The sequence below is a fragment of the Hylobates moloch genome, unplaced genomic scaffold (genome assembly GCF_009828535.3).
Source record: "Hylobates moloch isolate HMO894 unplaced genomic scaffold, HMol_V3 SCAFFOLD_18, whole genome shotgun sequence".
Classification (NCBI taxonomy): Eukaryota; Metazoa; Chordata; class Mammalia; order Primates; family Hylobatidae; genus Hylobates; species Hylobates moloch.
In genome coordinates, this window is record NW_026652293.1 from 58,841,756 (window position 1) to 58,854,842 (window position 13,087).

The 13,087-nt window shown below is 55.4% G+C and overlaps 2 protein-coding genes across 3 annotated transcripts in view; both read right to left on the bottom strand.

Moving 5' to 3' along the window:
• TMEM63A (transmembrane protein 63A) overlaps positions 1–5,771 on the bottom strand; it is a 36,652-nt gene extending 30,881 nt beyond the window's left edge. For both annotated transcript variants that reach the window (XM_058430912.1, XM_032137225.2), the window contains exons 1-2: positions 5,732–5,771; positions 841–1,040 (exon numbers count right to left, since the gene is read on the bottom strand). In XM_058430912.1, the coding sequence (XP_058286895.1) occupies positions 841–1,026 (186 nt within the window). In that variant the 5' untranslated portion in view covers positions 1,027–1,040; positions 5,732–5,771. The remainder of the gene's footprint in view (positions 1–840; positions 1,041–5,731) is intronic.
• A 2,948-nt stretch (positions 5,772–8,719) lies between these two features.
• Positions 8,720–12,872, bottom strand: LOC116457409 (left-right determination factor 1-like). Its single transcript, XM_032136606.2, has 4 exons — positions 11,232–12,872; positions 10,221–10,467; positions 9,836–10,075; positions 8,720–9,526 (listed from the first exon to the last, which is right to left on the bottom strand). The coding sequence occupies exons 1-4, from the start codon at positions 11,479–11,481 to the stop codon at positions 9,151–9,153; spliced, it is 1,113 nt and encodes a 370-aa protein (XP_031992497.1). The 5' UTR covers positions 11,482–12,872; the 3' UTR covers positions 8,720–9,150.
• Between the last annotated feature and the right edge of the window lie 215 nt (positions 12,873–13,087).

A 13,087-nucleotide genomic window follows, 5' to 3' on the forward strand; every position in this document is an offset into this window, starting at 1 on the left:
ATTTCAAATTGGAGGCATCTCTGTGAACACGGAGATCTACGTTAAAGAAAGGCCACCTGCTGAAGGTACGCTCTAAGAATCAGCTTCTAATTCTTTTTTTTTTTTTTTTTTTGAGACAGCGTCTCGCTCTTGTTGCACAGGCTGGAGTGCAGTGGCGTGATCTCGGCTCATTGCAACTTTGCCTCCCAGGTTCAAGCAATTCTCCTGCCTCGGACTCTAGAGTAGCAGGGATTATACGCGCCTACCACCAAACCCAGCTAATTTTTTGTATTTTTAGTAGAGACAGGGTTTCACCATGTTAGCCAGGCTGGTCTTGAACTCCTGACCTCAGGCAATCTACTCGCCTCAGCCTCCCAAAGTACTGGGATTACAGGCATGAGCCACTGTACCTGGCCCAGCTTCTGATTCTTTAAAAACCCCAGGGATGCCAGAGGGGAACAGGAGGTGACACTTGGGAATTGCAGCTGCTCTATTCTAGTCCATACTCTCCGTTCACATGTCTCAACCCCTTGAGATGACCCTTGCCAAGGGCCTTAAAGATACAACAGGCTGAGAACTCCACAATCATGGTAACAATCACGGGCATAGCTATGTGAGTATTCTGGCCTTATCCAAACTCCAAAATTCTCTGAGGTAGGAATTATCATCTCCATTTCCAGAGCAGAAAGGGGAGGTGCACAGAAGCTATGTAACACGCCAAAGTCACAGAGCTGGTAAGCAGCAGAGTTGGGATTTAAACCCAGCTATGTCTGACTTCTCATCTAAGTTTCCCAGAAGGCCCTGGGTGGGGGATTTAAATAAATAACTGAGGCAGTGGACACGACTCATGAGGGCTCTCACCAGGAAGCAGCTGACGTCTATGAGCAGGACAGTGGGGATGCCACCAAAGGTGACCCCCTGGAGCACGGTGCTGTTTTTGGCCGAGTTGTAGCAATAGGAGTCGTTGGGCCGGTCCCCGAGGCCCAGCTGCTCCCTGATGGACACCGCTTTGGACTGCCACAGCTCCAGGAATGGAGAGTCCGTCATCGTGTCTGTCTTCCCTGGAGCACAGGACAACAGGACAAGGCAGATGTTCAGGGCTCAAATTTCTTGCAGGTTCCCACCAGTGCTGGCGGAGCCAAAGGTGGGCATTTCCCCCGGGACTGGTCGGGCACAGGGAGCCAGCAGCAAGGAGTCTGGGAGAGCCAGACATTGGACCTCTGCGTGCCTGGCAGTGTCCACAGAGAATGGCTCCATTATGCGACAATCTCGGGGGATCAGATGGTCAGAGTGGATGGCTCATCCAGGACACAGTGGGCAGATCCCCAGAGGGGGCGACATGGAGCAAGGGAGGGACAGAGTTGCCGCAGCTGCTGGCTTAAGGAGTCCTAAAGTTCCTCTAGCCTCAAGGACTCGTGTTGGGAAAGTCACTCCTGCAGAAGCCACTAGCAGATCTAGAGTACAGGCAGGGGAGAGGGAGAAAGGCACACAAAGGCAGGAAGCGGAAAACACAGGGATAAACAAACGGGGAAGAAGGGAACATCCAAGTATTCACGATGTTCCATCCACGAGCCACAGACAACACCTCACTCTCACTGCTCACAGAATGTCAGAGCTGGGACCTGAGAGATGGGTCCATCTGCTATACTTGGAAACCAAGCCTCAGAGGTTTAATAACTTGCCCCAAGGTTAAGGTTAAGGAGCTGGTCAGGGCAGAATTGAATCCCAAACCCAATGTCCTGACTCTCAGATGCTAGTTCTCTTTTTACTTTGCCACAGAGGAGAAAGCAAAGGGGGTGGTCTAGGGTAGGGATGGGGAGGGAGTCAGGAGTCCCAGGGCCTCCTCAGGGACCTCTGGGTCCCCCAGCTCTGCCCTTTCACACACACATACCCCTCCTGGGTACCATCAGTCTAACTGCAAGGCCCAGCATTTCCAAAGCAAACACTGCTCCAGGCTGGGTTGTTGACCTTCCCTTCCTGAGGCTCCTGGAGCCCCTGGTGAAGCTAATAGAAATCTCCAGTGTCTGTCCCCTGACCCCAGAGGCCTGGGAGTTAGTGTCCAAGTTCTCATGCTGTGGCTGAAGGGCCAGAACATATTCAGGCTGGACTTAAGATCCCACCTGCCCAAATCTGGTAAATCTAGAATTCCCAGGGGATGTTTCTGCTAAGTCTGGTGCTTCTAGCTGTTACAGGGACAAAGATCTTGAGAACAAGAAGATACAGAGAACCCAAACAGATGTTTGGATACCAGTAGTGCTGGTGAGGTGTGTATGTTGGGTAACCTCTAGGCCTGCAGTGCTGGGGACAATCACACATGGACACCTACACACACACACACACAGACACACACACACACAGGAAGCACAGGAAGGGTGGATGAGTGGAAAGCCCAAGAGCATAGGAGCATCCCACAGAGAGCCAAGTCACTTTCTCAACCTTCTAAGAGACTTGGCAATGGCTGGAGGTAGTGGGGGTTGTGATGCCAGAGTCATGGGGCTGCTGGCTCTGAACAGAGTGTCACAAGAGTGACCTCTGGAACACAGATGTTCTTGGCTTCCCTTTAAAACCCCCTAGTGGCACCACCCAATGGAACACTTCACCCCAACACTTTGAGGCCACCACCTACCCCTCCTCCTTCCTGTCCTCACACTTACCAGACACTAGGGGAAGGAGGGACTGTGGATGGGCCCGTTGGAGAGGTCCTCAGTTGGAGCGGTCTCTGGCAAGGGCAAAAGCAGCCCCGGCCACCTCCCAAGCTGCCAAGGCCCAGGCCTCGGGCCTAACACTCATATCCTGCAGGGATTTCCTGACCAGCGAGTCCTGGGGCACCAGCCTGTAGACTTTCCTGAAGGATCAGATACCCAGCATCACATGGGAGCCACCCTTTTCCAGTGTAGGGGTCTGGATGGAAACCCTCCAGCACACACCCGTGTATGCATGCTGCCCATACGGAGCTTTAGGTTCTGCCCAGTGGGGTCCCTCCTGCCTGGATCTCTCCCCAAATTCCCAGAACTGGTTCTCCATCCGCCAGTGCTCCTCTGTGTGACCCTACTCCTCCTTCCTCGGCCAGCACCACCTGTGGCCCCAGCCTCTGTCCTCTTTGCCAATGGCTCAAGGACCTGCTGGGGCTAGGGGAGCAGCCCTCTCCCACAGAAACCCTGGAGGCTATGGGCTCACGGTAGGGCCCCAAGGGCTAGTGCTACTGGGGAGGCTCCCCACGGTTCCCCAAGAGCTAGAATCAGGAAAAGGGAACACAGCAGCATGAACAAGGAAGGCTTGAAAAGTGAAGTGGAAAGAAAAAACATTCCCATAAAATGCTCACAGAGGGAGCATTGTCCCTGGAAAGGGGAGGGTGCTGTGGTGGTGCTGGGAGTGGCATACCCTCGCCAGTGCTACAGAGAAGGAGAGAGGCCTCCGCGGAGGGAAATACCTGCGGCTCCTCTTCTCCCTCCCTCCAGCCCCAGTCATGCCTCTAAGTCACTTGTCTCTTGCCAAATAGGCTTCCCAGGGTGGTTTGACAAAGTTTGATAAGAACTCAGGGAGGTGGCTAGCAAATACTATCAGCCTGAGATGGAGGTAAGGTCAGGTGGGCAGTCCTGTCTGCCCTCTCTGATGAGCACCCAGGTTAGGGCACAGCTCTGGGGACTCACAGTCTCTCTCAGACCTTTCAGCTCAGTCCCAGCCTGTCCCTGCCCATTAGACACGTAAAGTCCAGATGCCCCTGAAACAGCTCCATCCCTCTGGCTCTCAATGGGACAGCTCCTCTGCATCTTCACAAACAGGCACGCTCTGAGCGGGCAGCTGGGAACACAGACACCATGGGACGGTGCTGCCAGGCTGAGGAGAAGGCAGGGGGAGAGGAGCACCCAGCTGGCAGCTGTAGAGAGGAGGCCAAACCAGCAGCTAGGCACTGTGGTTGCAGTGGCACTGCCTGGCTGAGAACCCCTGGCAATATTCAGTCATCCTAGATGTATGTGAATGCCTAGCACTTACCTGTGCCTTCCAGAAATTCTCCATTCATCCCCTTATTCCTACTCAATATGCTGAGGGTAGGAAAGCCAAGAATTACTGCTGAGGCCCAAGAGCCAGAGTGGGCAGCAGGTGACTTCAAGCTCCCAACCCAAAGTTCAACCCATGTGCAGGCAAGCGTCTGATTGTGGCCAGTGGGAGAGGGCTAAATCCAACAGCTGGTCTAAATTTGCCAAAGTAAACTACCTATGCTAACCCACTGCCAGTCTCCATTGGCAGCAAGGACTGGCCTGGTGGCCAACTTGACAAGCTCTAGAAATACCAGCAGAATGTTGCAGGGAGTATATGGATATTGTTCATTCTTGCAAGAAGGCCCATACAAATTCAGGGTAATTTTATCATCACCAAATCTTTCAATCCTGTGATGACGATAGCAAAACTACAAGCAGCTCCAGGCCTTCTGCCTCAGGAGCTAACTCTGGTCTTTCAGATGCAGAATAAGGTTGCAAAGTAAAGTACAAACTTCTCCTTATGGCAATACCAAACAGGACCCAGTAACCTGGACAACTGTTTATCTCTACCCTGGAGCACAAAGGAAATGACACAGCCCCTGGCTGAAACCAGAGGCAGTGTGGCTCAGGGATTTTGTGAGCAGGCTCTGGAGTTAGGGTCTCAGCACCACGCAGTTCAGACAAGCAGCCTAACCACTCTGTGCCTTGGCTTCCTTCGCCAGGAAATGCGAGTGATGAGAGTGATGACTTTCACGGGGCTGTTGGGAGGCACAGATCCCAAACAACACCTGTAAAGCACTTAGCCCAGGACCCGGCCCTAGCAAGCAATTAGAAGCTGTTTGCCTTTATTTTAAGTCGCCCCTCCAGCTAATGGGAAACACAAGGGCAGGACCCCACCTGACGTCTTCTCTGTTAGAGCCCAATGAACAGCTAGGAGAGACCTTTGCCCCCACACTAAACAAAGGAGAGGGGCGTGTGAAGGGAAAAGGAGCCTCGGCTTCCGTTCATATCCCCCTGAAGGCACAGCAGACTTGAGGATGACCTGACAGGTGTCAAGGGAGAGTCAGTAGGTCCACTACGCTGTCCACCCCTGCCGTTGAAGAGGTCACCACCTGCCTAAGGCTGAATGACCAAGGCCCCTCCAGGGCCTCAGGTAGCTAGTCTTATCAGGTGCTGGAACCTTTGCGGATTTGGTTTCTTAGCAGAGCTCGCCTCACCCTTTCCGCCCCCGCCCTTCCCCCCCAGTCCCCGAGTCCCCAGCCTCCCTCCTCAGGTCTCTGCCAAGGCTGCAGGAAGTGGTCACTCAGGGACAGCCCGAGGGTGGCCTCTGCCTTCCTGGCGTCAGGAGACTCGGACGCCTGGCCCTTTCCCAGCCCGGCCTCGTATAGGGTCAGAGGAGCCCACAGCTGCGCTCCTAGTTAGGTGGGAGGCCGGACTCCGCCGACAAATCCCAAAGAGAGGGGTGGGGAAGAAGGAGGTACCAGCTCTGAAAGTGAAAAGCCGGAGAGGGAAGTCCTGAAAAGCCGCCAGGAAGTCCCGAGGAGCGCAGGGCTGGAATGGGGGCGCGGCGTCCCCTGCCCAGACCCTCTCTCCTCCCACCCAATCCCGCGTCGTCACTCCCTGCTTGGGGTCCGGGGCTTTGGGGTCTGCGGAGGCTGGGAGCCGTTCCGGAACCGGACACTTGGCGCGCACCCCGACGTGGACCCGGCCCCGCACGTCCCAGGAAAGGCAGAGGGCGCATTCCCCCTCCTCACGCCCCTTGTCCCCTGTACCTGCGGCGGCGGCGTGTCTGGCGGGACCCAGCGGCGCGGGGCGTGTTCCGACCACTTAAAAGTTACAAAGTGAAACTCTGGCGCCTCCTGCACATGCGCAGAGCTGCGGCCACCGCTTGCCCAATTTGGAGCCTTGGCCCGCGCCGGCGCGAGCCTGGACGCAGCCGACTGCGCCTCCTGCGGTGGCCGTCGGCGGTCCTCTGCCCCGGCCTGGCCTCCTGGTCGCCGCTCAGCCCCGCAGCTCCTCCCAGAGGTCTGCAAGCCCCGGACCGGCCAGCTCACGTCCATGCTCCAAGAAGGGATCCGCCGGGGCTCACCCTCTTCCGTCCCTCGGCACGAGCCCAGTCTCTGGACGCCTCCGGGAGACCTGGGCCAAGCACAGGCTGGTCGCAGCGCAGGGAGAGCATCTGCAAACGTTGGTCCCTGTAGCGCTTTGAATTTCCCCAAAGAGCTCTTAGACCCGCCCCGGGAGAGTGGGGTTGGCGGGGTGGTAGCCTGGGGAGCTCAGCAGGATTCAGCCCGCACCTCGGCTCTGGGCAGTCGGGGACCGCGCGGAGCGCCCTGCGAGAGGCCGCGGCTCCCCCGCCGCTGTAGAAGGCCGGACCGTGAAAGCTCGGAGGGTCTCCGTTCGGGCAAAAATGTAGGGGCGGGTCGCAGCATTTCCAACGCTCCCTGGGGCCAAGTCCATTACTGCCCGAGCCAGGGCCGCCAAGGGCACCAACTCCAGCCCAGCTCCGAGAGCGCAGCATGCCTCCAGGCCCGGAGCCAGATGTTTCCAGGGAGCCGGTGGCCTCCACAACTGGACCGCAAGCTCGCGGGGGCAGAGCCGGCTCGCCGCGCCAGGGACTGCTGGGCGCTGCGCAGGAAGCGAGGCTGGGTTCGGGGAGGACAGCGCGCCCTGGGAATCAAGGAGCAAATCACCCCCTCCGCAGGCCCGTTTCCCTATCTGTGAAATGAGTAGCTGGACCAAAGCTTCCTCTCAGGTCCCTTCCAGCACCAAACCTCTGAGCTCTGAGCAGTCCTCACCCCACAGTGCATGGCTTTGCAGGTTCTCCGACCTCTCTTCCATTTCTGAGCTTTCATCTTTTTCTGTAACGGTATAAAAATATCCTCCTTAGGGCCGGGCGCGGTGGCTCATGCCTGTAATACCAGCACTTTGGGAGGCCGAGGCGGGCGGATCACCTGAGGTCGGGAGTTCGAGACCAGCCTGACCAGCATGGAGAAACCCCATCTCTACTAAAAATACAAAGTTAGCCGAGCATGGTGGCACATGCCTGTAATCCCAGCTACTCAGGAGGCTGAGGCAGGAGAATCTCTTGAACCTGGGAGGTGGAGGTTGCGGTGAGCCAAGATCTTGCCATTGAACTCCAGCCTGGGCAAACAGCGAAACTCCGTCTCGAAAAAAGAAATCCTCCTTACCTCCCTGTCGCTGATTCTAGCGCCAGTCTGTGGCTGTCCAGGGGTGGGGCGGGGAGGGTCTCTTCCTGCCTCTCTCAGTTCTTTTCTGTCCCATCTGGCTTTCCTCTTCTCTCCCCAAACTTCTAGCCACTAGTTATTTTCCAGGGTTTTTCCTCTGTGCCCCCCAAGTATCATCTCTGCCCTTGTCCCTCCATAGCTGCGCCTGGCCATCCCTCCTCCCTGCTCTCTTACCTGCACATCTAACCGTCTGCAGAGTCCTGGGTGTGGCCCCTGGACTCCCCATTGCCTCCTTAGACTGTCCCTGTCCAATCTTCCTTCCACTCCCCACTCCTGCACCCGCCTGTCCTCCTTCCTCCCTCAATGAATGGTGCCCCTACCTGTCTGGTCTGTGCCATGGGTCCAGGCAAGTGCAAGGTTCAGGTCTTAGTAATTAGAATGCTGGAGCCACTGACAAAGATTTCAGACAGAAAGGATTTCTAAATTTGTTCTTGAGTAGGTTAAGGTTATTTCAAAATCAAGAGAAGGCCTTGATGGATCGAAATGTGAGTTGAGATAGCCACAGCCTTTGTTATGTCAGTTGTGTGAAGTGCTTGTAAAATCACTATTTTATTTTTAAATTTTTAATTAATTAATTATTTGCTTATTGAGACAGATTCTCACTCTCTCACCCAGGCTGTAGTGCAGTGGTGTAATCTCGGCTCACTGCAACCTCCACCTGGCTTCAAGCAATTCTCCTGCCTCAGCCTCCCAAGTAGCTGGGATTACAGGCATGTGCCACCATACCCGGCTAATTTTATACTTTTAGTAGAGATGGGGTTTCTCTATGTTGGTCAGGCTGGTCTCAAACTCCCAACCTCAGGTGATCCTCAGGATTACAGACGTGAGCCACCGCGCCCAGCTGCACAGCTCTTATAGCTATAAATTCCAGATCCTCTGAAGCTTTATTTTCTTCTCTAAGTATAGATGATAATTTTGATCGCAGATTTTATTTTGATGCAAGTGGGATTGGAATAGAGCCCAATCACTATGCCTAGGAAAGTCAAAGTGTCAAGAACAAAAAAATTTCTGTATTGGCCGGGCGCGGTGGCTCACACCTGTAATCCCAGCACTTTGGGAGGCCGAGGAGGGCAGATCACGAGGTCAGGAGATCGAGACCATCCTGGCTAACACAGTGAAACCCCGTCTCTACTAAAAAATACAAAAAATTAGCCAGGCATGGTGGCGGGCACCTGTAGTCCCAGCTACTCGGGAGGCTGAGGCAGGAGAATGGCGTGAACCTGGGAGGCAGAGCTTGCAGTGAGCCAAGATAGCGCCACTGTACTCCAGCCTGGGCGACAGAGCGAGACTCTGCCTCAAAATAATAATAATAAAAATACAAAAAATTAGCCTGGCGTGGTGGTACATGCCTGTAATCCCAGTTACTCAAGATGCTGAGGCATGAGAATCGCTTGAACCTAGAAGGCGGAGGCCGCAGTGAGCCAAGATTGGGCCACTGCACTCCAGCCTGGGTGACAGAGTGAGACTCCGTCTCAAAAATAATTAAAATAAAATAGAAAATTAGAAAATTACAGAATAAAATGTGTTTTATTCATGTTTTACAAAGTCTTTATTATCTGGATTGGGGATGCACAACCCACACTTAACCCCAGGTCTTAGGTCCAGAGTGGTGGTGGAGGAGTTTAGCCCAGATCCAGTGACAGGACAAGTAAACAATGACACATTGGGGTTTCTGCCCTCAGGTTACAGTATCTCCACATGTAAGTGCTTAGAATATAGTGCAGTGAATAATAAGAATAGAGAAAACTGAACAAGGGCTTTCCAGTGGCCAAGGATTCTCATTCCTGAGAAGCAAAAATTAGGTGAGGTAACTTGTCGGAGGAAACAAATTCAGGGCTCACTAGAGAGCACAGAGCACTTGTCCATCAGTAGTTCAGTCATTGCCAGCTCTCCTGGTACCCTAGAACACTTCAGAAACACACACAAGTCAAGTCCTTCGGTGGCTACACTAGGCGCCTACGGCTGGAGCTCCTTGGCACGAGTGCCCCATCCGAGGCACAGCTGCACTTCTGCACCCTCATGTTGGGCAGGCTGACCACCTGGGGCCTGGTCTTGCCTCCCTCCTTGATGCTGACGATCATGGGCAGTGAGGCAGTCTCCGAGGCGACGCACTGTCGAGGCCCCAGAAACGGCCACTTGAAGGCCAGGGCCTCTGGGGGCTGCTGGCAGGTGCCCACACACTCATAAGCCAGGAAGCCCGGGGGCTCCAGCACCCAGTTCTCAGCCCACTTCATCCCCTGCAGGTCAATATACATCTCCTGGCGGCAGCAGCGGGTGCCCTCAGTCATTGGTGCTTCAGGGTCACAGTCACCCTGAGCTCTGTGTGGGCAAAGAGAGCAGGGTCAGCGGTCAGCTGGGAGGGCTGAGGTCAGAGGGCATCTGGGATGGAGATTTATGATCCACCTCTCAACTTCAAAAAGCTGGATGTTTGTGATATACTATGGACAGCTAGAAATAACTTGAAAATTAATAACCGATATTTACTGAGGATCTCCTAAGAGTTCAGAGGAAGAATTGTATACATTGTCTCATTCATTCCCACAGCGCTCTGAAAAGTTGTCCATTTCAAAATAAATTTAATTGCCTGTCTCTTTATTCTGGCTTACCAGTTTGACCCTCAGCACCTACCCATAGTCCCCAAGGTCCAGGGTGTGCAGCTCCAGCTGGGGCTCCCCAAGCCCGACCGGCGCCCCCTGCGAGGCAAAGCGGACCAGCTTGTGGGCGCCTGACGCCAGCGGGCCCAGGTGCTCCCTCTGCACCGACACCTGTAGCAGCAGCGGCTGTCGGGGCCGGCTCAGCTGCTGCCAGAAGTTCACGGCCTCGGTCACGTCGAAGGCCTTCCAGCCGCTCTCGTGGACGGACACCAGCCTGAGACATGACACAGAGACCCAGCGCCGCTTGAGGGCGGAGACTGGGACGGGCCCCGAGGACCCTGCGCCGCCCCCCGCGTCCCCGCCCCCAAGCCGGGAGAGCAGCCCCCTCCCCCTGTCCTGCGCACCCGCGCGACCCCCACCTGGAGTCGATGAGGGAGGTGCGGTTGGAGCCGTCGTCGCGGACGCGCAACCACTCGACGGTCACCCGGGCCCGGGCGCTGCGCGGGGACAGCCGCCCGTGCCTGTGCAGCGCGGCCTTGGGGACCGGCTCCTGGAAGAGCCGCAGCACGGCCTGCACCAGCTCGCTATTGGGCGGCAGCCGCTGCTCCATGCTGAACACCAGCAGGTGCGTGCTGGCCTCTGACGCCAGGAACCTGCCGGCCACCTCTGGGGACAAGAGCAGGGTCAGCAGGGCCTCCCCCGACTCCAGCGGAGCTCTGAGGATGGCAGGGCCACTGAGCTGGCAGCCAGGCCAGGAGACACCGGCCCTGTTCTATCTCTGGGGCAAACCCAGTTTACAAATCTCCCTTGGATCTGGGCCTTGTTTAGTAACAATTTCCATCCAGCAGGCAGGGGCGCCTGTGGGACCCTGGCTAGCAAGTTTGCCTCAGCTGAGATGCTGGGAGCAGAATCCTCACCCAGGTGCTTGGCATTGGGTCTAACTCTGGGCACTGAGGAGCTAGGGAGGCGAGAGGCTGCAGGAGGATTCAGGCCCAGCTGCACCCCTGACAGCCAGGTATAACCCAGGTTGTCTGCTTAAGTACAGTATTTTTCAGTTACCCAAACACGCTTCTGTTTACAATGACTCATTTGGATGTTCACAACGCTGGAAGATGGGCAAGACATAGTTATACCCCAGTTCCACGTGAGCAAACGGTTGTGAGGTGATTTTAAAGCAATATGCTCCAAGTAGAACTCAAACCAGAGTGGCAGTATGAAAACAGACCCCCAGAGTCCTGATTGCACGCACCACTGCATGCTGAGGCCCCGCCATCCTCACAGGCCCGGCCCCACCTCACTGTCCCTTAGACCGTGGCCCTCACCCAGCCTCCCACAGACCTCTGCAAGGCCAGGAGCCCTTTGACACCACCGGAGTGGGCACATCTGACCTGCCCCATGGGATCAGGGGCAGCAGGGAAGGAGGGCCTCACCTCGGAAGCTCTGGCTGAACCTCTTTCCGCGGGAGCGGTCCCCGTGGCTGCGCTGCAGCAGGGCCACGTATTGGGCCCTCACGTGGGTGGGGATGACCAGTTCTTCCATGTCGGCCCTGTCCAGGGTGGGCGCCTCTCTGAGCTGCAGCTGCCGCAGCAGGCTGCCCAGGAGCTGCTCCCCGGTCAGGGCCACCGCGGGGCCGGCCAGGGGCAGCACCCAGAGTGCCCAGCAGAGCCACAGGGGCCGCATGGTGCTGTCCTGGAGGAGCAGGAGGCAGAGTGGGGCTGTCCCTTGAGAAGGCTGCAGGAGGGTCTCAGGCAGCTGGATGTGCTGAGAGCCAAGCCTGGGCAGCTTTATAGCCTGGGGTGGAGGGAGGAGGTAGGGAGTAGGGAGGGAAGGAGGGAGGGAGGTCACACCCCTGAGACCTCCTGGGAGCTCACAGCCAGACCGGTCCCTGAGCTGGGAGGAGGGGGCTGTCTAGATAGGGCAAGTCTGTCTGGACTGTGAACAGCTGGCTACAGCTATCTGTACAATGGTCATGAACCCCTAGTGTGGGTTGAGGCCTTACCAGTTAAATTAAAAAGCTCATTTCCTAGAGTAGAGGTGGGGCTCTCATTCTCTGTAAGAGGCTCAGTTCCCCCAGCTGCTGGTAAGTGGACCTAGAGTCTTGTTCCTTGCTGCAACCAAACAATCGACAGGAACCAGAACGCCTCAGGCAACGCCAGGGCTCTCTAAGGGCCAATGCAGTCTGCAGGGATGAGCATCTGGGCCCGTGCTCAGAGGGTCCTGGGGCCTCATGAGATCCTGAGCTGGTGGTCCCCAGTTGTGAAACCAGATTTCCCACTGTTCTGGGTTGACCTTCTTAGGCAAGGGAGCCTAGGAGCATTTAGTTCCAATGGGGTTTTGTCCAAAAAGGAAGGAGCCCCATCCTCTCCCTCATCCCTGCTGTTCACAGAATTAGAGTTTAGAGTTGAAAGGAATATCCAGGCTACCTTCTCCCCCAATTTTTTTTTTCTTTTGAGACAGAGTTTCATTCTTGTTGCCCAGGCTGGAGTGCAATGGCGCAGTCTCGGCTCATGGCAACCTCTCCCAATTTTTGAGCTGAAAAAAAAACCAAGGCTCAGAGATGTGAACTTCCCGAAGCTCACGAAGTTAATGATGAATGTTCATATAAAGTCAGGTCTTGCAATTCACAAAGTTCTTGGTACACTCAAATAATTTACAGCCTAGTTTTGACCTATGCCCTAAAGGGAGCCAGGTGGTCTCAATCCAGGTGATCAGGTCTAGGCTGGGGCAGGGGGACAATCCACCAAGACAGAGGACCCCTATCCTGAATGTGGATTTGTGAGCTGGTTGAAGAGTTTTGCTTGGGAAATAAAACATTTGGGTGATCAGTCATGGGTAGGGCTACCAGATAAAATACAAGGCACTATTTGGGACATAATTATACCAAAAAAATTATTCATTGTCTACCTGACATTCAAATTTCACCAGAGTCCTGTATTTTTATTTGCTAGATCTGGCAACGCTAGCCAGAGGTCAGAAAAATAAAGCAAATGTGGATTGGGAGACTGTTTACAATGGTCTGAAGTGTTGCCAGGAGGGAGGGCAGCCCCACCCTTTGTCATGCAGAAGAAGGAGCCTGGCTTCCCCAGCCATCCCCACCTGGGTCTGCCCAGATTGGGCTTGAGATGGTAAAGTGGCCCCAGAACCAGATCTTCTGTCTAAGGGAGGAGAGCGGGGCAAGGGAATGAGTGATCCCTACCCTGACTCAGAGCACATTTGGACCTGGCCCTGGGCCCAGAGCTAAGGGCACTGGAGGGCAGTGGGCTGGCCATGCTGGGGAGAGAGGGAA